This window comes from Giraffa tippelskirchi, chromosome 4 (assembly GCF_054371585.1).
Source record: "Giraffa tippelskirchi isolate mGirTip1 chromosome 4, T2T-mGirTip1v1.2.pri, whole genome shotgun sequence".
Taxonomy (NCBI): domain Eukaryota; kingdom Metazoa; phylum Chordata; class Mammalia; order Artiodactyla; family Giraffidae; genus Giraffa; species Giraffa tippelskirchi.
The window spans coordinates 44,305,305-44,329,587 of record NC_137278.1 but is presented as its reverse complement, the minus strand read 5'-3'; the positions used below and the strand labels follow the sequence as shown (position 1 = coordinate 44,329,587).

The window sequence follows — 24,283 nt, the reverse complement described above, 5'->3', positions numbered from 1 at the left end:
TACATGTTGAATGTAAATGAATAGTGGTGCGTTCAGGGGCTAGGGCTCCTGGTGGGAAACTGTGAGTCCAGGCTTCTCTGTCCAGCTTCTTGCCAGATGACAGGCACATCTAATGAGAGCTTTGTCTGATCATTAACCTGACAATGTTGCCAAACTGTCCAGTAACCCTTACTTTCCATTTTAAATTCTAAATGTTTTTATTGATCAGAAATAAATAACCCTTCCGAGATCATTTAATTTTTGCTTTGAAAGCTTTGACCAACAATTCAGTGCCAACAGAATTGATTTATAGTGTGGTTGGTTAAACTGGCATTCATTTGGGAATTTTTCAGGACTCCCAAGTTGTATGGATCAGCATTCAGCCTTATCCTCTATTTTGTAAAAGTTAGTAAGAATAGAAACATATAACTCTTAGCAAGATACAAAGTACAGTGATTTCCCCTCCTTGTAATGGCCTTTATCTTTTAAAGGTTATCTTTTAAAATCTTAACTTTTTACTCCAGAATTCAAGATTTTCACAGTCTTCTCCCATTTGCATCTTGTTTGTTCTGTAAAGGAATTCTCTTTTTTAGCTGAGCAAGTCTGTCCATTCTCTTTTCCTCCCCACAACATGCCAGGCATATTTCTCCCTCAGTGTTTCTGCATATAACATTTGCCTGGCTTGAAATGTCCTCTCTCCTATCTCTAACTGGCAAGGCCTGGCTTAATATTTACTTCCTCAAATCAAAATAATGTAAATTATATATCAGCATCAATAAATACTTTTAAAATAAATGACTCATCCTTTTACTGGCAGAAAAATTTATAATTACCCCAGGTGACTGAGCAGTTTGCAAGTAAAAATCTCAGGAGCATCACACAAAAATGTAATTTCTTGAATTTTTTGAAATAACAGAGATTGGTCAACAGTGGGCCCACTTTTCTACAAATAATAGTTTAAAGCTGAGAAATTATCGTCCTTTTTTTTTTTTTAATAAATTTATTTATTTTAGTTGGGGTCTAATTACTTGACAATATTGTAGTAGTTTTTGCCATCCATTGACATGAATCAGCCATGAGTTTACATGTGTTCCCCTTCCTGGACCCCCCTCCCACCTCCCTCCCCATCCCATCCCTCTGGGTCATCCCATTGCCCCAGCCCTGAGGGTGGGACGTTCTGGGAGAACAGCACTGAAACATGTACACCATCATATGTGAAAAAATAATACTTGTATTTACCACTTTGATCCTACCACTCCTCATTCTCTCACATGTTGCCCTAGGCTCCTTTGTCTCTCTACTTGGCCCTCTGCCCCCTAGGCAGTTGAATTTAAGATAATGGTTATGGAGATACCCAAGTGTAGTCTTCTAAGAAGAAAAGAGAGATTATCAAGGTCTTTGATAGTCTTTGTCTTAACAGCTAAGAGAGGTGACTTGATATTTATTTTTTACCTCCTAATTGATAATAATTAGTGAAAATAACTCATAAAGTAAGGATATTTAATCATGGGATAGATTACCAAGAAATGAAATACCCTTCAGAAAGTAATGTTCTGATCTTAGCTTAGAGTAAGGAATAATCACTAAGAAGGCTGTCTTGAGACTTGACATTGCTTTTTAGGATCTATTTCCTCCAAAAGGTGAGCCCTTTGGGACAACAGTGGAAGCAAAGATTTCAGAACAGCTAATATACAGGAGTAGTGATTCATTTGGTTTTAAATATAGTTAACTATTCTTTTTCTCATCTGCCTTCCTGTAAACATTTTGATTACACAGTAATAATTGATATTTGTCCAATGTTTTAAATAAGTCCTGTTATCATATTACCTCATTTAAATTTCCCGAAAGCCCTACACAGTGGGATACAACAAAAGAAGAACGTCAAACTCTGGAAGTTTGAGTGAATTACCTAAGTTCACATGAATGTTAAGTGATAGAATTGAAACTAGATCCTTGATCTTGAGATTTCTGGTCTTGTTCTCTGTAATTTTATATTGCCTGGGCCTTCATTATCTTCCTATGAATGATCTCATCCTGCTTTTGTACGTGTTACCAAAGGACAAGGGCAATGATGCCAAGTCCATAGCAAGGAGACAATAATGTGAGAATTGCATTTTAGAACTGGGTCAGTGTCTTATGGGCTTCCCAGGTGGCACAATGGTCAAGAATCTGCCTCACGATACAGGAGATGCAAGAGACGCTGGTTTGATCTCTGGGTCAGGAATATCCCCTGGAGAAGGAAATGGCAACCCATTTCATTATTCTTGCCTGGAAAATTCCATGTACAGAGGAGCCTGGCAAGTGACAGTCCATGGGGTCGCAAAGAGTCAGACGCGACTGAGCACAGTACAGTACAGCATCAGCATCTTATAATTTATTCAGTCTTCTTTCTTCCCTGAGTAAACTACCTGGAAAGGGGCTAGCAGTTTTCTCAGAACGTTAAGAGTCTTTTTTTCCCCCTACATCGCAGGGCTTGGGGGATCTTAATTCCCCAACCTGAGATTGAACTGGGACCCTCTGAAGTGAAAGCATGGAGTCCTAACCACTGGACGTCCATTGAATTCTGAATGTCAGAAGTCTTATTCTATGTGTCTGTTGTGCATCAAAAACATTGACCTACATGATCTGGTGAAATTGCCTTTTAAATTGTTTTAATTTATTGCCTTTTTTCCCGTTATAATGTTAGCTCTTCAAGGGCAGAGGCTCCATCTTGCTTATCAGTGACTCCTCTGTTTAGAACTATACCTAGCAGATATGAGACAGTTAATAAGTATCTGATGTCTGATTCACTTACTTAGTGTTTTATGATCTTTGCATTGAGAGCCTGCTGCCCCGCATCAAATGTTGGTTGTTTTTCTCACACTGACTTTATCCTTTAGGTCTGACCTGGGTGGTCAGCCTTATGAAGGAGCGTGGACATTGACCTAGAGCAGCTTGGAGTTACAACAAAGGATTTTATGTGATAAAAGTGTGTGTGTGTGTGTGTGTGTGTGTGTGTGTGTGTGCGTGTGTGCGTGCGCGCGGATGCGTGCACACTCACTCAGTCATGTCTGACTCTTGGCAACCCCATGGACTGCAGCCCACCAGGCTTCTCTGTCCATGGAATTTTCCAGGCAAGAATACTGGAGTGGTTTGCCATTTCCTACTCCAGGGGAAAGAGTCAAGCGGCAAATAGGTTTATATTTGTATACCTCTTTTCTCAGTGCTGCTTGTATTTGGCCCTGTGGGGCCATCAATACTTTCAAGTCCCTTTAGTTCAAAAGTGTCCTGTGCTAAGGTCTGTCTATTGCCGCGAAGCAGGAGAGGCTGGGAAGTGTTGCTTTATTGGATTACAAGCAGAGTTTAAGATTCTGAACTTTAACAGGAAGTCTTCTACATGGTAAGAGTTTTGTGATAATGCAGGCGGGGGAAATACACAGACATGTTTGAACCAGTGCATCAGCTATTTCCAAAACCAGAAAGCTTAAAAGTTGAGATTCTGAAAAGTTAAGAAGGGCTTACTGTTAAGTCCTGAGGCTTTGCCAGTTTCTTGATGGTTGAGCTTGGCCTTTGCTAATTCCTAATATTTGAATCCATTGGGTGGTCATGTTGAATAAAGACCTCTATTAAGAAGGCAGAAGAGGACAAATCATGTGCCTGATCCTTGCAGGGAGAAAAAACTGTTGAAAGAACACAAGGCTCTCAGGATGTTAAGTAACACTGTAAAAACATGCAGAAGTTGATTTACTGTTTGGGGCTTGTCATAGCCTGAAGCCATTGGTGCTGTTTCCCACTGTGAGAACTTTTTTGTTTCTCCAGGACAGTGTTAGGTCCTAGCAGTCTTTCACATGACTGTTTGTCACTATTGAGAGTGAAATGTCTGTTCTGAAGAAAACAGGGCTGTAGCTAAAGTGTTCAGCAGAACTCCTTTGAAAAGTGTCAGAGGGCAGGATGTGTGTAACACAATAGAAAGAAACACGAACATTTTTTGTTTGTTTACGGTTTTTAAATTTGACTGTTTGTCACTATTGAGAGTGAAATGTCTGTTCTGAAGAAAACAGGGCTGTAGCTAAAGTGTTCAGCAGAACTCCTTTGAAAAGTGTCAGAGGGCAGGATGTGTGTAACACAATAGAAAGAAACACGAACATTTTTTGTTTGTTTACGGTTTTTAAATTTTTAATTTATTTAAGTTTATTTTTGTCTTCTCTGGGTCTTTGTTGATGTGTGCAGGCTTTTCTCTAGTTGCAGTAAGCAGGGGCTACTCTCTAGATGCCATGCTCAAGCTTCTCATTGTGATGGCTTCTCTTGTTGCAGAGCAAGAGCTCCAGGCGCACAGTCTTCAGTAGTCGTGGCACGTGGACTCGGTTGCCCCTTGACATGTGGAATCCTCTTGGATTGAATCTGTATCCCTGCATTGGCAGGCAGATTCTTAACTGCTGAACCACCAGAGAAGTCCGAGACTAACATTTACTGAGGGCCTGTTTCACACTAGACAGTGCTGGGTGCTTGCATATGTGCTATCTAATTTAGTCTTTATAAAAGTCCTATAAGATAGCTATTATTTTTCCATTTTCTAGATTTGGGAACCTAAGCTTAGGAAAATTTGATGACTTTCCCAGGGTCACCCAGCTGTTAATAGTGGAGCCATGTCTAAATGCAAATTGTCTAACTCTCAAACCAGTGATTTTTTCCCTTCATAATATTGCTTTGGGTTTCATGTGTAATCATAGAGAGGTCTCATTTCTTGATCTTACTATAGGGGGAGACGGAAGCAGAGTATAAAATGGCAGAGTTTACATGTATTTACATACTCCTTTCTGACCCTAACCTTCAAAATGTCTTAAATATACTGAACTTTTAAACATAATACTGAGTAGGATCTTAATGGGTGATGCAACGGAGTGGCTGAGAAGTGCTTTTCTCCCTAAAGATATTTACAAAAGTATTTATTACTTTCTGGAATGTCCAATTATGAGCCATTATGTCCTAAAGAACAGAGGTTAATAGTGACCTTTGGGGTATATAGCATCATCATTGTCTTACATTTAGACTTAACCTCCAGTTGAGAATTCCCATTTCTAAAACAATTCATTTTAATCTGAGTATTTCTTGAAGGCAGACTCAGACTTAAGGTCTCTGTCCAATAAATGACAGAATTATTGGAAGTTCTGTGTTCATACTATAGTGTTTTTACTCTTCACTGATGGAAGATAAAGGCTTCACATAAAAATTTTCTCTTGTCGTTTCAGACTACAGATGTAAGCCCTCATTTCAGCATGGTGATGAGACCATAATTTTCTTTTTGCTTTGCTGGAGGCCCCTTCTCACAGTTTGAAATGTAGGACACAGGAATATTCTTGTTTACTTCATTTTATTTTTTCCCCTAGGGATCATTTAACTTTTATATGAAGTTCTAATTGAGGGGAAAACATAAAAATGGTGATATATATGAGATAGTAACCTAGAAAAATAACATTTAAATTCGATTCCAAATCTCAAAAGTGGATTTGTATATCTGTATCTTCAATACTTTGAAGAATTGGTTCAGCTACTATACTCTTTTTTGTTTGTTTGGTTTTAATCTCTGACATAGAGGAGTGATTTAACATAAATAGAATAATTTTATTGTATTCTAAGAGAAAGTGGGGAGGATGAGATCATCATGCCGAACGAATAGATTGGAAATACTCTGTACTCAAGCTCCCTTACCATCTTGCTCTGGGCAAGGGGATTATGGAAATGAAGTAAGAATGGCATCTTAACTGTGGACTTCCTGATTTTCAGTGTTATTGTTGAATATTAAAATTATCTGTCAATTTGACTGTAAGAAAATTGCTTGATTTGGGTATTCTGTTTTTTCTTAGAATTGACAGAGACAAGTTGACAGGAAGGGATAGACTTGCGCCTGAGCTCCTGACACTGCTTTTAGTCACGGTATTCACTAGCAGTCCCCTAAACAAGTTCACATTTTTGGGAGGTGTAACTTGGAGTTGATAGAGATGCTACTTAATCAACCAATATTATTTTAATGTTCCTGGGGTATGAGATACTGCAGTAAAATCAGAGAAGTGTAAGATTCAGTTTACCCCACTCCAAACTGTGTTACTTTGCTTTGGATGCGTTATCTCATTCAACCTTCACAGCTACCTGGTCCGTTAAATCTGTTAACAATTATCATTTTACAGTTTAGGAATTTAAAACTTAGCCAGCCACACAGCTAGAAAGTAGTGAAGTTTTAATTTAGGTTTGAATTTAGGTTTTTATAACTTCAGAACCCACGTTCACTAATCACTGGAGATAACTAGGAAATAGATAGGTATTTGCACATACACAGAATCTCATCATGAAGAAAGATGAGGAAATCGGACAAACCCAGATTGACATTCTATGAAATAACTAGCTTATATCCTTCAAAATTATTGAGATCAAGAAACACAGGAAGGGTTGACTGAAAAACTCTTCTAGGTTAAAGGAGACTAAAAATGCATGACATCTAAATGCAATCAATGTGTGACTGTGGGTTTGATTTGGGAACAGGAAAAAAAAAACTTCATAGAGGACATTATGAGGTATTTGATAAAATTTGAATACAGAATGATCTCTGTTCATTTCCAAGGCAAACCATTCAATATCACGGTAATCCAAGTCTATGCCCTGACCAGTAACGCTGAAGAAGCTGAAGTTGAATGGTTCTGTGAAGATCTACAAAACCTTTTAGAACTAACACCCAAAAAAGATGTCCTTTTCATTATAGGGGACTGGAATGCAAAAGTAGGAAGTCGAGAAACACCTGGCGTAACAGGCAAATTTGGCCTTGGAGTACAGAATGAAGCAGGGCAAAGGCTAATAGAGTTTTGCCAAGAGAATGCACTGGTCATAGCAAACACCCTCTTCCAACAACACAAGAGAAGACTCTACACGTGGACATCACCAGATGGTCAATACCGAAATCAGATTGATTATATTCTTTGCAGCCAAAGATGAAGAAGTTCTATACAGTCAGCAAAAACAAGACTGGGAGCAGACTGTGGCTCAGATCATAAACTGCTTATTGCCAAATTCAGACTTAAATTGAAGAAAGTAGGGAAAAAGACTAGTCCATTCAGCTATGACCTAGATCAAATCCCTTATGAGTATACAGTAGAAGTGACAAATAGATTTAAGGGACTAGATCTGATAGACAGAGTGCCTAATGAACTATGGACAGAGGTTCGTGACATTGCACAGGAGACAGGGATCAAGACCATCCGCATGGAAAAGAAATGCAAAAAAGCAAAATGGCTGTCTGAGGAGGCCTTACAGATAACTGGGAAGAGAAGAGAAGCGAAAAGCAAAGGAGAAAGGGAAAGATATTCCCATTTGAATGCAGAGTTCCAAAGAATAGCAAGGAGAGATAAGAAAGCCTTCCTCAGTGATCAAAGCAAAGAAATAGAGGAAAACAACAGATGGGAAAGACTAGAGCTCTCTTCAAGAAAATTAGAGATACCAAGGGAACATTTCATGCAAAGATGGGCTTGATAAAGGACAGAAATGGTATGGACCTAACAGAAGCAGAAGATATTAAGAAGAGGTGGCAAGAATACACAGAAGAACTGTATAAAAAAGATCTTCACGACCCAGATAACCATGATGGTGTGATCACTCACCTAGAGCCAGACATCCTGGAATGTGAAGTCAAGTGGGTCTTAGGAAGCATCACTACGAACAAAGCTAGTGGAGGTGATGGAATTCCAGTTGAGCTATTTCAAATCCTCAAAGATGATGCTGTGAAAGTGCTGCACTCAATATGCCAGCAAATTTGGAAAACTCAGCAGTGGCCACAGGACTGGAAAAGGTCAGTTTTCGTTCCAATCCCAAAGAAAGGCAATGCCAAAGAATGCTCAAACTACCGCACAATTGCACTCATCTCACACGCTAGTAAAGTAATGCTCAAAATTCTCCAAGCCAGGCTTCAGCAATACGTGAACCGTGAACTTCCAGATGTTCAAGCTGGTTTTAGTAAAGGCAGAGGAACCAGAGATCAAATTGCCAACATCCGTTGGATCATCGAAAAAACAAGAGAGTTCCAGAAAAACATCTGTTTCTGCTTTATTGACTATGCCAAAGCCTTTGACTGTGTGGATCACAATAAACTGTGGAAAATTCTGAAAGAGATGGGAATACCAGACCACCTGACCTGCCTCTTGAGAAACCCGTGTGCAGGTCAGGAAGCAACAGTTAGAACTGGACATGGAACAACAGACTGGTTCCAAATAGGAAAAGGAGTATGTCAAGGCTGTATATTGTCACCCTGCTTATTTAACTTATATGCAGAGTACATCATGAGAAATGCTGTGCTGGAAGAAACACAGGCTGGAATCAAGATTGCCAGGAGAAATATCAATAACCTCAGATATGCAGATGACACCACCCTTATGGCAGAAAGTGAAGAAGAACTAAAGAGCCTCTTGATGAAAGTGAAAGAGGAGAGTGAAAAAGTTGGCTTAAAGCTCAACATTCAGAAAACTAAGATCATGGCATCTGGTCCCATTACTTCATGGCAAATAGAGGGGGAAACAGTGGAAACAGTGTCAGACTTTATTTTTGGGGGCTCCAAAATCACTGCAGATGGTGATTGCAGCCATGAAATTAAAAGACACTTACTCCTTGGAAGGAAGATTATGGCCAACCTAGATAGCATATTTAAAAGCAGAGACGTTACTTTGCCAACAAAAGTCTGTCTAGTCAAGGCTATGGTTTTTCTAGTGGTCATGTATGGATGTGAGATTTGGATGGTGAAGAAAGCTGAGCGCCGCAGAATTGATGCTTTTGAACTGTGGTGTTGGAGAAGACTCTTGAGAGTCCCTTGGACTGCAAGGAGATCCAATCAATCCGTCCTAAAGGAGATCAATCCTGGGTATTCATTGGAAGGACTGATGTTGAAGCTGAAACTCCAATACTTTGGCCACCTGATGCGAAGAGTTGACTCATTGGAAAAGACCCTAATGCTGGGAAGGATTGGAGGCAGGAGGAGAAGGGGACGACAGAGGATGAGATGGTTGGATGGCATCACCGACTCGATGGACATGGGTTTGGGTAAACTCCGGGAGTTGGTGATGGACAGAGAGGCCTGGCGTGCTGCAATTCATGGGGTCGCAAGAGTCGGACATGACTGAGCGACTGATCTGAACTGAACTGAATACAGAATGGGTTAAATAGTGTTTATCAGTATTATATAACCATGACTATATATGAAAATGTCTTGTCTTTAGGAAATACATACTAAAAATTTTAGGGATAAAAGGCCATGACCATCACCTACTTACTCTCAAGTGGTTTGTGAGAGAGAATGACAAAGCAAATGTGGCAAAGTGTAAATAATTGAATAAATGGTAAATCTGGGGAAAGAGTGTAGGAGAGTCATATTTTTATCATGTTTTTTATATACTTGAAATTATGTAATGAAAAATTTAAAATGCCATATGTTCTATAAATGTGGCTAAAATTCTTTAGAAACTTGCAAAACAGAACTTAGGCCAGAAGATGAGAACCATATTCTATTCATGTTTCCTCCGTTGGCAAAGAACTTGCCAAAGCATGTTAAGGAGATAAACATAGACTGTTATTTCAAAGAGGAAACATAAGTCATACTGTCAAGATGTTTTTCTTATAACTCCTTTGGGGACATTTCTCTTTTCTTCAAAATAGTTGTTTTCACTAATATTTTTGTCTCATTTCTTTGGCCCCTCTTAGATAGTTCGTATTTCTGACTTTCTGACATAATCTTGGACAGAGTGGTAAATGTGTTCTTTTTAACAAAATAAACTACAAAGTAGAATAAAAATTGCTTTTACTACTGTTTGTTAATTTTCTTTTTTAACAGTATATATACCACATATACTGTCTCTGTTTTAGGTGGTTGTCAGTCAAACCTTGATTATGTATGAGTGAATTGTGCTCTTTTGGGCATTATCAAGTTTACTGTTTTTCTTCACTCCACCCAGTCCTATTTACCCTTGCCTTGGCCAGAGAATAGATGTGGGCCAAATATGAAGGTGGCCAAAGTATGGGGGCTTCCCTGATAGCTCAGTTGGTGAAGAATCCGCCTACAATGCAGGAGACCCTGGTTTGATTACTGGGTTGGGAAGATCCCCTGGAGAAGGGAAAGGCTACCCACTCTGGTATTCTGGTCTGGAGAATTCCATGGACCGTATAGTCCATGGGGTTGCAAAGAGTCAGACATGACTGAGCAACTTTCACTTTCAAAGTATTAGAGCTTCAGCTTTAGCATCAGTCCTTCCAAAGAATATTCAGAGTTGATTTCCTTTAGGATTGATTGGTTTGATCTCCTTGCTGTCCAAGGGACTCCCAGGGGTTGACTCGCTGAAGGGGACCCTGATGCTAAGAAAGATTGAGGGGAGGAAGAGAAGAGGGTGGCAGAGGATGAGACGGTTGGATGGCATCACTGACTCAACAGACATGAGTTTAAGCAAACTCTGAGAGATAATGAAGGACAGGGGAAGCCTGCTGTGCTGCGGTCCATGGAGTTGCAAAGAGTCAGACACAACTTAGCAACTGAACAACAACAAAATATGAAGGATGTTAAAGGTTTAAATTCATGATTTAATACATTTTTCTTTTTTTCAATACTTTTTCATTCTCTTTCCTTTTTTAAAAAAAATGAGATTTTAACTGCCATATAACACTATATTAGTTTCAGATGTACAACATGATTTGCTATTTTTATGTATTGCAAAATGGTCGTATTTATCTTTGTGTATTCTAAAAGTGCCTATAAATGCTGATGTGATTTTTTTCAAGATGAATGATTTGGTATTCCTGGGTTAGATAACAAGGCAGAATTGGGAATTCCTTCTAATTGTAGATAGAAAGAACCCCAGATTTAAGCAAGTATTTTGGTTCAACTGATAGTGATCTGGGAGGAGTCTCAGGGAGTCTCACATCAGTCAGTAGAAGAGCAAAAATAAATGTTGCCTCCAACACCTGGTGATGGTGACAAGTAGCTATATTCTAACTAAATCCTCTCTGCCTCCCCTCACAGCCACACACACAAAGTAAGAAAGAGGGAATAAAAGACCATCTTGCCCCAGAATAAGAACTTAGTCTCTATAATGCATCTCTGCATATTAACCTTGGGTTATCATACTGTCAACAGTCAGCTTTCTTTTGAATCTTTGTTAAAGTTAGTCATAGACTAACTTTCACATGTGGGTACTTAGTTTTTATGTTATTATATATGAATGTGAGTCAGGATCATGAAATGGTGCTTGGACTCTGAAGCCAGACTTGGGTTTTATAAAAACTGGTTCTACCACTTATTACCTGTGTGGTCTTAAACAAGTTGTTCATCTTTCCTTATCTGTAAAATGGGGTAAAATTCTCACCACTATGAAATAATACATGTAAAGCACTTAGTGTCATACCTGGCATTTTGCATGTCTTCGACAAATGTTAGCTATTGTTAGTTATCACTGCTATTAATATTATCATTAGTGTAATTTCTAATGACATTTCTTGCATTTGCTTATGTTTTCAGATTTGTCATACTTTTCCCACAATCTCTCCTACTTCTGCCTTCCAGGCTGACTTCTTTTTAATTGAGGCATTTCATTTCTTTAGGCATTTCATTTTCCCCCAGGGTTCAGAGATGATCCTCAATCCCCCTTCAAGCTTTTCTATTCCTTCCACTCCTTCCAAAACCTGCTGAATGAATGGTGACAAAGAAAGAAATTCTTTTTCTTCACCAGTTAGGACCTGACTGCCTGTTCTGTCTTTCACAAAGGACTGAATTTATAATCCTAGTTTCTAAAACTGTGGGCAGTAATAAGTAAATGAGGCCTTACTTTCTTTTCCTCCATAAATTGGATCCGAAGTATATCAAAACCCATAAAATCCATTGCATTATGTGATGAAATCTTCTTCCAAATATAGCTGAAAAGATCTGATTTGGGATTAGATGGACAAGGTCTGTCCCTTCTAGTTCAAAGTACCTTTCCTCTGGCTTGGCTTCTTCCTAGTAACAGGGCATTTCTAAGGGTCAGATGAGGTAGGTCGTGCGTGGGAAACGGCTTTCTAAACTGTAAACACCATGGTGATGGGAGGGGTGATTATTACGTATGGACAAAGGCCCCAGCAACCTAAGTGATGCCAGGATTCAACCTCGACAATAAAGATGCAATCTCCTGTCTTTCTGCCAGCTCCAGAAGTTCACAGTAAACTCTTTGAGCTAGAGAGGCTAGTGACTAACTCCATTCAGTGACTGCAAGGCCTGTCTTCTTCCCTCATCCTCATATTCTCTGACAGAATGTTGTGTCAGATTCCAAGTCAGTCTTCAGGGCTGGACTTTGGGACACAGAATGGCAGCAAAGTACTAAATAGGAACTGGGAGTGAGGATTAGGCAAGATTTCTTTGGTGCCATTTTCCAGCCCTCATCCTGGCAGCCCTTATTGATTAAATGACATTTCAAAATCAGGTTCAGTAAGGATGAGGCCAGATGGCCTCACTGGGCTGGCAGACCTGAGCAGTCAGAGGATGGCTTTTGTGTGTGTGCGTGTGTCTTTCTTGTTTCTGGAGTATTAGAAATTCTTTTCTGTACAGTATAAGTAGCAAGCCTAGACTCATGTGAGCTTATCATTGTCATAGCCGCAAACACTTAGGTGATGCCTGATAACACAGTGCACTCCAAGCACTGGGGATTATTATGGAGTGAATTGTGTCCCCCACAAATTTAAATGTTAGAATGAAGGGTCCAGCCTCCAGTGCCTCAGAATGTTACTGTATTTGGAGTTGGTTGGAAGCCCAACAAAATTAGTCCCCACTCTCCACAGCCTTGCCAGGAAAAAAAAAAAAAAACGCATCCCAAACTCTTTCTCCCCAAATTAGCATTTTCTGAATTCAAAAGTCCCCTTATCCTTCATCATTTCATCCTTTGCCCTCCTTGCATAGCTTCACTTACTTCCTCTAAATGGAAGGGAAATACTGCTTTCTATCTGTGCTTATTTCTGCTTAATCATGCTGTCATGAATGACTTAAAAGAAACCACATTGAGGAAGCTGGGAATAGATAGGTGGTGCTATTGGCAGAGCAATGGCACTGGGCTCTAATTGGACATCCTCTAGTTGTCTTCCTGCTACCAAGGAGTTTGTCATTCATTGCTTCACTCTTGTCTTTTTATTGGCTGCATTAAGGTGTGTCTCCCATCATAATCTCTAAGTTATCAAGAACCCCTTAGAAAGCAAGCACCATTGCATACTTTGTTCCTGCCTAATTAATGGTATCGCCTAAACAAACTACTCTTGATGAGATGTTTTTTTAAATCTTCTCTATTCCTTTCATGTAAATATATTTTAGTTTGTTTGTCAAAGTTGTTTGCAAATGAGTTTGCTCTGGAAGGTACCTCATCAGGAATGATGAGAGGCCCCAATTTGAACTTCAAAGTAAAATTAACAACATTGTGTTTCTCATGTGCTAAAGAGTTTTGTCATTTAGTCTCTCTAAGATTTAAGTGAAATTTCTCCTTCCCTCAGTGTGATTTGCCTTTTCAGCTGTTTCACAGTTGATCCTCTGGTCCTTTGTCCATTGTCACATGAGAACTAGTTCTACTTAGCCAAATTCTGTATTATTTCCTGAAGATCAAGCAAGAGCACCTAAAAATAGTTTTTTACCCAAATATATTTCAGCCACAGTATTTCAAACTACAGAAAATCTTAACAGCTAAGTATTAAATCCTGCTGGAAATGAAGTTATAAAATGAAGTAGAGCACAGAGTTTTATAGAAATCAGCCAATAATCTCATTGTATTGAGCTTTTAGTGTTTGTATAATTTGGTTCCATTGGTTTTTAATATTTATTTATTTTTCATTGATTGATGATTGGTTTACAATATTTGTTTGATTTCTGTCATACATCAGCTTCAATCAACCATAGGTGTACATATGTCCCTTCCCTCTTGAATTTCCCTCCCAACTCCCGCCCATCCCCACCCCTCTAGGTTATTACAGAGCCTTCTTTTGAGTTCCCTGAGTCATACAGCAAATTGATTTTCTTTTGTTGGGTGTTTCTAAAATATTAAGTGTTGTTTAATATTTATGTAGATCAGTACAAAATTGGGTATGTCTAATTAGTTCCTAGTCTAATCTGTAAATGTGCACTAATCAGGTTTGAAAGAGTCCAAATTGAGGGTCAAATGTAGGTGTCAGTTGGCAGTGGGTTGAATCAAAGAGCTGGGAATTTCAGGCTTCATGTAAGTGAGGCTAGTCTTTGGATTTCTTTTGTTTTTAGTGGTAAAATGAAGATTGATGTACCTTTACCTTTCACTGTACACTGATGGAGGCTTCCCAAGGTGGCTCAGTGGTAAAGAATCCGCCTGCCAATGCAGGAGATGCAGGTTTGATCCCTGGGTCGGGGAGATCCCTTGGAGGAGGAAATGGAAACCCACTCTAGTATTCTAGCCTGGAAAAATCCCATGGACAGAGGAGCCTGGCAGGCTGTAGTCCATAGAGTCACAAAGGAGTTGGATGCAGCTGAGCACAAGCACATACACTGATGGTGAGCAGATAAGTGTCAAATTGCTCAGAAATCTTGGGGGAAGATGAGTAATGATAGTCTCGGTTTAGCAGTACAGAATTTGGCTAATGAAAGAACCTCTCATTCTTGTAAGGTCAAAACTATTTTCTCCCTTTCAGAAACAAGTCAAGTTGCCTGGGCCAAAATACATGCTCCGTTTGACCACACATTGGCAGGACAGTCCAGTTTTCTTCTAGGTCGTAACTCTAGAATTTTTTTCCAGCTAAGAAATCTACAACCAAAAGAATTTTAGGGTCCTTTTCTTGGTATACTCCTACTTTCTCTCTTCTTAGAAATTCAAACAGCTTTGAGTGGACAGTGTTCTTGGAATCTCATTGCCTTGTTGGGTCACAGGCCCTGAGCTTGCAGATGAAAATGAAGCACCCACGTGTGTGTGTGTGTGTGTGTGTGTGTGTGTGTGTGTGTGTGTGTGTGTGTGTGTGTGTGTGTGTGTGTGTGTGTGTGTGTGTGTGTGTGTGTGTGTGTGTGTGTGTGTGTGTGTGTGTGTGTGTGTGTGTGTGTGTGTGTGTGTGTGTGTGTCTTTGGTTTTCATTGTGATTATCTTGCTAATGCCCCCTGTATGAAGCACCCACGTGTGTGTGTGTGTGTGTGTGTGTGTCTTTGGTTTTCATTGTGATTATCTTGCTAATGCCCCCTGTAAAAATTCACTAGGTTTTCCTGGTGATCAGGTGATTAGAAAGGCATGGAGAGTATGTATCTAGGGTAAGACTAGCTTAAGATCCTTCTTCTGTGGATCTGTGCATCTGATATGGGTTATGTGATAAGGAGAAGGATTTGCTTCTGGTATTTTCCTACTTTTATGTTTCGTGCCCAACCTATTTGTCCCACTTTCCCCAGTTCCTCTTAATGGTAGGTACCATGTGTTTTAAGGCAGGCTACTTGGGTTCATTCTTCCTGGAGGAAAATAAATCTCCCAATTTAAGTGATAGAAAGGTGTAAGTGACTTTTTTGTGTTACCTTTCCTGGGAGTATTTCTGTTTTGAAGACATTAAGCTGAGAACAGTAGTCCTGGTTACTAAAGGAAGGGAAATATTTGGGATAAGAAGATCTTTCTGGCTTAAATTACAACCATATGAGTATAATTTTCCAAAGTAGTTATGTGAAGTCACAGAGTTCCTCCTAATAGCTCTAATATCCATTTCTAAAAAACCTTCTGCAGAGCTGCTATGATTTGGTCATATTAACTGGTTTAAGTTTCACTTCCTTTCCCCATTTTGTAGAAATACGTAAAAGATGGCCCCCAAAAGGAGGAGGAAGTCAAGCAGCAGAGACCCAGTTACTCAGTTTCTGAATAATGAAGATCTGATGTTATTTTATTTTAAAAATGTGCCGCTTTAAGTAAAACCCATGTGCACTACTTGAAAAGCTGAAATTAGGTGCCTTAGATTTGTTTAGCAGTAGTAGCTTACATCAGCAGTAGATCTGAAATTCCCTGGATACCGGATGTCTCTTTTCTCTCTTGAGTTTCTAGTTAACTCATTAAAAATTCATGTTTTCTCATAAAATTTATCTTTTAATGTAGTAAGAATTTGTGAGAATGCAGACTTTTAAATTTTTAAGCACTTTAAACTCCTGTTGTCAAGTCGTCCTCACAGAAGTCCTTTGAAATGCCTGAATAATATCATCAGAAAACTCAGTAATTGTTATCCAGTGGTGGTTAATGCTTTTATACTACACCGAGAATACTCTTTCTTCTTCTAGGAGACCGAGGAAGTGTAGATAAATACTTCCTATAGGAGCTGCTCTGGTTCTGAAACTACCATATCTTAGTCCCATATTTGATCTTAGCACATGGGGACATCTATTGAGTTTTGGGGTAAATCATCTTAATTTAGTTGCTCTGTCATTAAGTTTCAGTCTTAGCTTCCAAAATAGTCTGATTTTAGTCTTTTCTGATCTTCAGTAGAATAATTTGCTTTGTGATTTATAGTATAATGTTTTTCCCTTTTGGAAAATTGCTAAAGCATGCTTTTTACACAGTAAATGTAGGACTTGTCAGCTATTAAATGAGGATTTCCTCAGGATTAAAAATGGCCTGAGTAAGGACCATTGGTTATATTAATAAGATGTATTGCTAAAAATCTGTGTTGAAAGATTCAAAAACATTATAAATCACAGGTGTTCTTTTGGAAAGTATTGTTTTAAGCTATCACCTAAGCTATCCATTGCTTTAGATATAGGGTATAAGAACAGGTTGTAGAGATGAGAGCATTAGTCTGGTATCAAGACCTTTGATGCAGATTCTTAATGAAATGTCACCTTGCACAGTTGTTACTACTGTTGTTGTTTTTCTTCTTTTTTAATGTCAAAGTGCTATTATATAAAATTTAATATCAAATTATAATAGAAAAAAATTAAATACTGATGCTGGTTCATACTGTCATTTATCACTTAGACAACAGCCTTTCTACCAACTTAGGCATGATAAAAATTCTTGGCCTGCTTGTCTTTGGAGTTTGTATTTGATGGTTATGTACTTTCACAATCTGAAGAAAATCATTTTAATGTCTATACTGAAGTAGTGATTAAGGCCAGAAAGTAAAATGGGAGATAAAGAAACGATACCCACACATAGAAAATACTGGAAATGGCAGAGGAAAAGGAGTTGGGAGTAGGGGAATAAATATCCTGACCTCTCTCTTCTCTTGTCAAAATCCAACTGTAAACCAGAGAACAATAGAGTGACACAATCTCAGAGAACTTGGAACAAGGCAGAGAAAGGTGGGGAATGGTAGGAAAGTGATCTGGGCGAGGCAGTAGCGAGCCGTGGCGTGACATGAGATCTTAATTCCCTGCCTGGGAATTGAACCTGGGTAGCCTGGATGAGAACCAGGAATCTAGCCACCAGACCAGCAAGGGCTAGAGGCTAGAAGTTATTTTCCCCTGGATCTTTGCCCCCAGTGAAGAATGCATTTATCACAGAAGCAGAAACTGTAAAGGTAGGTACAAAGTTGATCATTAGAGACATAGCACGAGTGGGAGAGCATATAGAGAAATCGTTTTTTTTAGGTAAGACAGAAACAAGGCAGAGATGCACACCCACAGAGAAAGGGTGTGGGTGTTCCCTTAGTGAGGAGGAGCTCAGTAAAGAGGCGATTAAGCTACTTATATAGGTCAGTTCTTCCATTCTTTGTCTTCCTTCAGGCCAATTATCTGGGTTTTTTTCCCACACCTGACCTACCCTGGGATCTTTCCCTGGGTTGTGCATGCACCCCTCAGCCAAGATGGATCTCAAAGTGAAGGCTTCTGGGAGGAACAAGACCAATTATGGCCTGGCTTTATCTCTTGACTTTTGACTTACAAGGAGCCTTTCTGTTCATGTGTAGTGTCTCCCTTGTCCCAAAAGAGGGGAAGTAGAGATCCCTTAATCCTTTACTCAAACAGGGTTTTGCCCCTCTTTGTCCTTGCCCTGACTATGACCTTAAGATGTTTACAAGAAACAAACCCTGGCTATTTACCTGGCTATTTACATTTCAGAGAGCAAACAGGAAGCTGACTTAAGTAAATGACTTACTTAACTGGAGACCACCTATTTCTTGTCTCAAGAAATGGTAACAGTTGTTAAGTATCCAGCCAGAAGCCCACTTCTTTGTGTCCAATGAAATATAAACAGGAGCTGCTGCTAAGTCGCTTCAGTCGTGTCCGACTCTATGCGACCCCATAGACTGTAGCCCACCAGGCTCCCCCGTCCCTGGGATTCTCCAGGCAAGAACACTGGAGTGGGTTGCCATTTCCTTCTCCAAAGCATGAAAGTGAAAAGTGAAAGTGAAGTTGCTCAGTCGTGTCCGACTCTTAGCGACCCCACGAACTGCAGCCTACCAGGCTCCTCTGTCCCTGGGATTTTCCAGGCAAGAGTACTGGAGTGGGGTGCCATTGCCTTCTCCGATAAACAGGAGGCCAGTTGTAAATGCCTAGCCTGGAGCCCATCTATCTCCTACATCAAAAGGACAAGTGGAGAATAATCAGCACAGTTTTCAGAGGACTATAAAATTTAATTTTGGATAAGCGGTTCCTTATGAAGTAACTGGGAGGATTCTTTGCTACAGAGAAGCTATTTCCAGGTCTCCTGAAGGAGTTGGGAGCAGTATTAGTATAATTCTGAGAAAGCAGCAGGAAGTATGGGAATGAGTGGTAAACACAGATTTACCTATGAAGCTGTTTTAAACTTCTCTGGTGGGCGGTATTCAAAGCCTTGGCTATCTTATTATCTAATTCCTCTTCAAGACGCCATTGCCAGTTTTGACCTTTGCCAAATGTTCTTTCTCTTTCCAGAAGACAGAGTGGCAGAGCTGCAGCTCAGAGGGTTAATTTCAGTGTAGGAAAGAACAGCCTAAATAGAGAGATAGGCTTCATGGCTAAAACTTTGTGCTCAGCTAAGAGTCTCTTTGTGTCAGTAAATGCAGCCAAAAGAAAAACTGGGGAATAGCCTTATGAAAACTGGTCACCAAATGTGGCCTTTTGAATTAGTATTGGTTAGCGGGATCTTAAGGCACCCTTTCCCACTCTCATCCTCCATTGTCCAAATTTGGAGCATGTTAGAATTTGCCAAAGTTGTATTATAATGTTAAATATGACCAATAAATTGGGATAGATCTTTGTGGAAACTTTGCACAGGAAATAATATGGAAGATATAGGGTATAAGATTTCTATTTTGTCTTATGTTGAATTTATTCTAAATGGTTCCACCTAGGTTTTTAATAGGGCTTGGCAGCCCAATCCAGTATTCTTACCTGGAGAATCCCATGGACAGAGGAGCCTGGTGGGTTACAGTCCATAGGGTCACAAGGAGTCAGAAACGACTGAAGCGAAGGAGCACACAGGTTTTTAATAAGTCACTTTTTGCCACTATAGTATTGTTTTGCCAAAGAATTCGTCAGGTTATGCTTCTGGACCTAGATAAAAAGGTCTTTTAAACGATAGTACAAACAAAAAGGTTATTTAGTATGTAGATGGAGAAACCAAACACTTGCTTAATAACAGCCTTTAATTATTATATAAACAAATAATCAGTTATATTCTCTGACCTTGCTGGGAAATGAGTTTAAGCTAAAACAGTAAAGATTTAGGCTTGACACGTAAGAGTTTCCTGAAAAAAGAATAGTTATCTGGGAAAGGAGTTCCTTAGGAATATGTAAGATGTCCTTTTCTAGATGTCATTAAAAGCTAGCTTGGTTTTTTTTGCTTGGTTTTTCTTTTGTTGTTGTTAGTTTGGAGAGAGTAGCCCCTCAAGGATCTCTTGTTAGGATTTTATGACTTTTTTAGCTTTTGTACTTGGAAAGAATATTTGAATAGGTTACCTTTGCTTTCTTTTCTAATTTAGAATAGAACCCTTGTGTTTAATACATTGCTATACTCCTGATCAGAGTACATATTCTTAATGATGCACCTGCTTATTCACCTGCTAACCATTAACCCTTGGACTGCAAGGAGATCAAACCAGTCAATCCTAAAGGAAATCAGTCCTGAATATTCATTGGAAGGACTGATGCTGAAGCTGAAACTCTAATACTTTGGCCACCTATTTGAAAGAACTTACTCATTGGAAAAGACCCTGATGATGAGAAAGATGGAAGGTGGGAGGAGAAGGGGACGACAGAGAATGAGATGGTTGGATGGCATCACTGACTCGATGGACATGAGTTTGAGTAAACTCCGGGAGTTGGTGATGGACAGGGAAGCCTGGCGTGCTGCAGCCCATGGGGTTGCAAAGAGTCGGACACGACTGAGTGACTGAACTGAACTGAACCATTTTCTGGCTCTATCTGATGATGTATCTACATTCTACTAAGAAACAGGTTCTACATTTGATTCAGATACTTAAATACAGGAATTCAGTCTTATCATCTTTCATTATTATGACTAGTTAGGCCCAGATCAAGATGGATGACTTTGAGGAAAAAATCAAGTGTTTCCAATTGCTCTTTTACTTCCTGCATCTGGTGAAAAGCATCACCTGCATGTCTAAAGATATTTTTCAAGTGCTTTAGATATATTTTCTGCAAGGCTCCCCAGCCAAATGCAAAATTTGGACAAAGCTTCATTTGATAAGCCCCAGTTTAAAGGTTCCCGATTTCCTGATAAAATATTTTGGTAGCATAACTAGATGAAGCCAGGCCTTGATAATGCAGTTTCAAGTAAACTGTTTCTTCAAGAGTCATGTATGTTTATAGGTGTCTTTTTAAGACTGTTAGTCTGCATTGTTTCCAGGGGAGAGAGGTGAAGTTTGAGGGTGCGTGGGAAATATTTGTTTAACTTTGGACTCTGTTTAGCCTGCTTCTTCTCTCTGGTATTTGATTTCCCTTAAAAGTGAACTGAGCTTCATGAATACTTAGAGGTCCAATCAAAGATCATTTGAATACTGAAAATTACAACAAATAAATGATCTTTAGTCAGAAAACATCCTGGCTATTTATTAAACTTTGTTCAGGTTTTCCTATCTCTAGGAATATTGTCCTTCATAAGCTCTTCCCATATAAATGGAAAACCAGATGATTTATTATTGCATCAGGCTTTATCTCACTGAGGTGAAACATGGGTTACATCATCTCTTCTGCCAGTTCCTAAATATATATGTTGGACTCTGGTAATTATTAGTTCCTAGACCATTGTTTCAAAGACCAAATATTTTTAAATGTTTTAAAGTCAGGCTAAAGATCTGACATGGACAATGGACTGGTTCAAAATTGGGAAAGGAGTATTGTCACCCTGCTTATTTAACTTCTATGCAGAATACATCATGGGAAATGCTGGGCTGGATGAATGACAAGCTGAAATCAAGATTGCCGGGAGAAATATCAACAACCTCAGATATGCAGGTGATACCCCTCTAATGGCAGAAAGTAAAGAGGAACTAAAGAGCCTCTTGATGAGAATGAAAGAGGAAAGTGAAAAGGCTGGCTTGAAACTCAACATTCAAAAAACTAAGATCATGGCATCTGGTCCCATCACTTCATGGCAAATAGAAGGGGAAAAAGTGGAAACAGTGACAGGTTTTATTTTCTTGGGCTCCAAAATCACTGTGGTTGGTGACTACGGCCATGAAATTAAAAGACACTTGCTCCTTGGAAGGAAAGCTATGACAAAACCTAGACAGCATATTAAAAAGCAGAGACATCACTTTGCTGACGAAAGTCTGTGTAGTCAATGCTATAACCATTAATCATGTTCAGATGTGAGAGTTGAACCATAAAGAAGACTGAGCACCCAAAAATTGATGCTTTAGAATTGTGGTTTTGGAGAAGACTCTTGAAAGTCCTTTGGACAGTAACAAGATCAAACCAGTCAATCCTAAAGGAAATCAACCTTGAACATCCATTGGAAGGACTGATTGTGTAGCTGAAGCTCCAGTACTTTGGCCACCTGATGTGTAGAGCAACTCATTGGAAAAGATCCTGATGCTAGGAAAGATTGAAGGCAGAAAGAGAAGGGAGTGGCAAAGGATGAGATGGTTAGAAAGCATCACCAACTCAATGGACGTGAGTTTGAGCAAACTCCCGGAGACAGTGGAGGACAGAGGAGCCTGGCATGCTGCAATCCGTGGGGTTACAAAGAGTCAGACATGACTTAGTGACTGAACAAAAACAATAAAGTTCTCATAAAACTGAATGAAGAATAAGAGGCTTTCATATCTGAGACCTGTCCTTAATTTAGCCAAGTGAAGTACCTGAGTTGCCATACATCTGCTTTTATTTCCAAAAGGAGAGAACCCTGCCTGTAGCTCAAACACGGGGAGCATCTTTCTTGTTCTTTAAATTCAACTAAATGAAAACCTGGCAGTTTCTAAGCTCACATATGAGACTATACCCCTTTCCTATTTAAATACATGTTTGAGGAAAAGTTCCTTATAGCCAAGGAAAGCTGCCTTTCCTCCCTTTGAAAAACTCTAATCCTTCCTTCCCTCTGTACTTGTTGCTCCTGGGGGATGTTCAGTGCCATCAATATGGACACAGCACAGCTGCTCACCAACAGCAAAGGCACTTTTACAAAATCAAATCCTGAGGATTCTTCTAGCTGATGACAGAGTGAATCTGTCTCTTTTAAGGGAGGGGTCCCTGCCACTTTGGACAGGGTTGCAAAATGCCATTTATTGAGAAAGGAAAATATAAAGAAAAGAACATTGACCCGGTGGCTATGCCATCAACAAACAGAAGGATAATAGGCATGTCATTTAACATGCCTGAGGCCTCAATTCTTTACCTAAAAAACAAGGTAGCTGGCTTCTTTGGTCTCTAAAAATTCATACTGCCGTAAAATTATATGGTTATTGTTCTTGAGGACCTTGAATATGGTCACTCAGAATCATACTTTTCCCTTGTCTCTGAAGTCAAAGTGGACCTAGAATTTGTCCGGTGTACATGAAACTTCTGTCACCACACTTTTCTTTAATATCTACCTAATTTAGAGTAGATTGATCCTAACAGTGATTAAAAGGAATGTGTGTGAGGGAATATTGGGAGAATTGGCTTGCAGCAAGTGGAAAGGCCTCAGAAATGTTTAAGGCTGTTTTCAAGATCTGGTTGTCTTTCAGTTATCTGGTTGATGTTTCCCAATCAGCTTGTTCACAGCTTGTCATAATTTCTAATATAACCGCTAAATCGAAGAGCGCGATTCCCAGGCAAACAGAGAGTCAAGCCAAATCCTCTTTCCATTGTTTTTATTACAGGGTGCTATGGAGACCACATGGACTTTGGAGTCAGCCAGAGCAGGGAGTTCACAATCTGACTCTGCCTTTTTCTGATTTTGTGGTACATGTTAACCTCCCCATGTCCCAGAGTCTTCATCTATAAAACAGCAATACTTAAGTTGTTTGGTTGCTCAGTCATGTCCAACTCTGCAACCCCATGGACTGTAGCCCACTAGGCTCCTCTGTCCATGGAATTTCCCAGGCAAAAATGGAGTGGGTTGCCATTTCCTACTCCAGAGGATCTTCCCGACCCAGGGATAGAACCCACATATCCTGCATTGACAGGCAGGTTCTTTACCACTGAGCTACCAGGGAAACCCAATACTTACGTACTTACTTTTAAAATTATTTTGTATATCTCTTTAGCATTTATGAAATATCTCATAGAGGTAGTTTCATTTAGGGGATTGTGTGGGTAAAATATCATTTAGGTTTTGAGGCCTAAGTCAGGCTTGCTGGGTATGGGCCCTGGCCTTTGGAGCTAGGTCATACCAGATCCAGAGCTTTGGATAGTTTTGGGGATCTTGTCTAAAATACCCTTTTATGTTTTCCAGGAATCTGAATTTCTGTGTTTGGAATTTGATGAGGTCAAAGTCAATCAAGTCCTGAAGAAGCTCTCAGAGGTAGAAGAAAGTATCAGCACACTGATGCAACCAGCCTAGCTGAAGATGGAATTGTTGAAGCAGAGGTGTTCATGATCCCTCCCCAGAGGCCTGTTTTTTTTTAAAAAAGAAAAATCTTATTCCCCCAATAGTATTAAATCCTCAAGTTCAAATCTTGCCTGCCTCTGCTTGCTGCGATTTCTCTGTCTCCTGTTCAGTTACTCTTACAGTTGATCTACTGCAGAAGTCCTTATCCTTCAGCACACAGAGACACTCATAAGAGCATTTTAAAAAAAGGCCTTAAGGACCCTATCCTCAGAGACTTGAATCCTCCCTCAGACTGGGGTGGGATCAACTTTAGAAACCTTTACTGTGGTGGGTTATTCTTGGGTAGGATTAAAGGAATTTATACATGATCAATCATGTAAGAATTTTTTAAAAGGGAGAAGACG

General features: G+C 39.6%; 1 protein-coding gene across 3 annotated transcripts in view; it reads left to right on the top strand.

The window, feature by feature from the left end:
- The window catches only part of COMMD1 (copper metabolism domain containing 1), a 155,275-nt gene extending 131,267 nt beyond the window's left edge, over positions 1-24,008 (top strand). For 2 of the 3 annotated variants that reach the window (XR_014081768.1, XM_081588445.1), the window contains one exon: positions 23,784-24,008. Coding sequence is in view for 2 of the 3 variants with exons in the window: in XM_081588445.1 (XP_081444571.1) it covers positions 23,784-23,891 (108 nt within the window). In the remaining variant the exon portion in view is untranslated. Of the gene's footprint in view, positions 1-5,207; positions 8,383-23,783 lie in introns of those variants that run through there. The other variant, XM_081588446.1, reaches the window with a different exon arrangement.
- Positions 24,009-24,283: the final 275 nt, after the last annotated feature.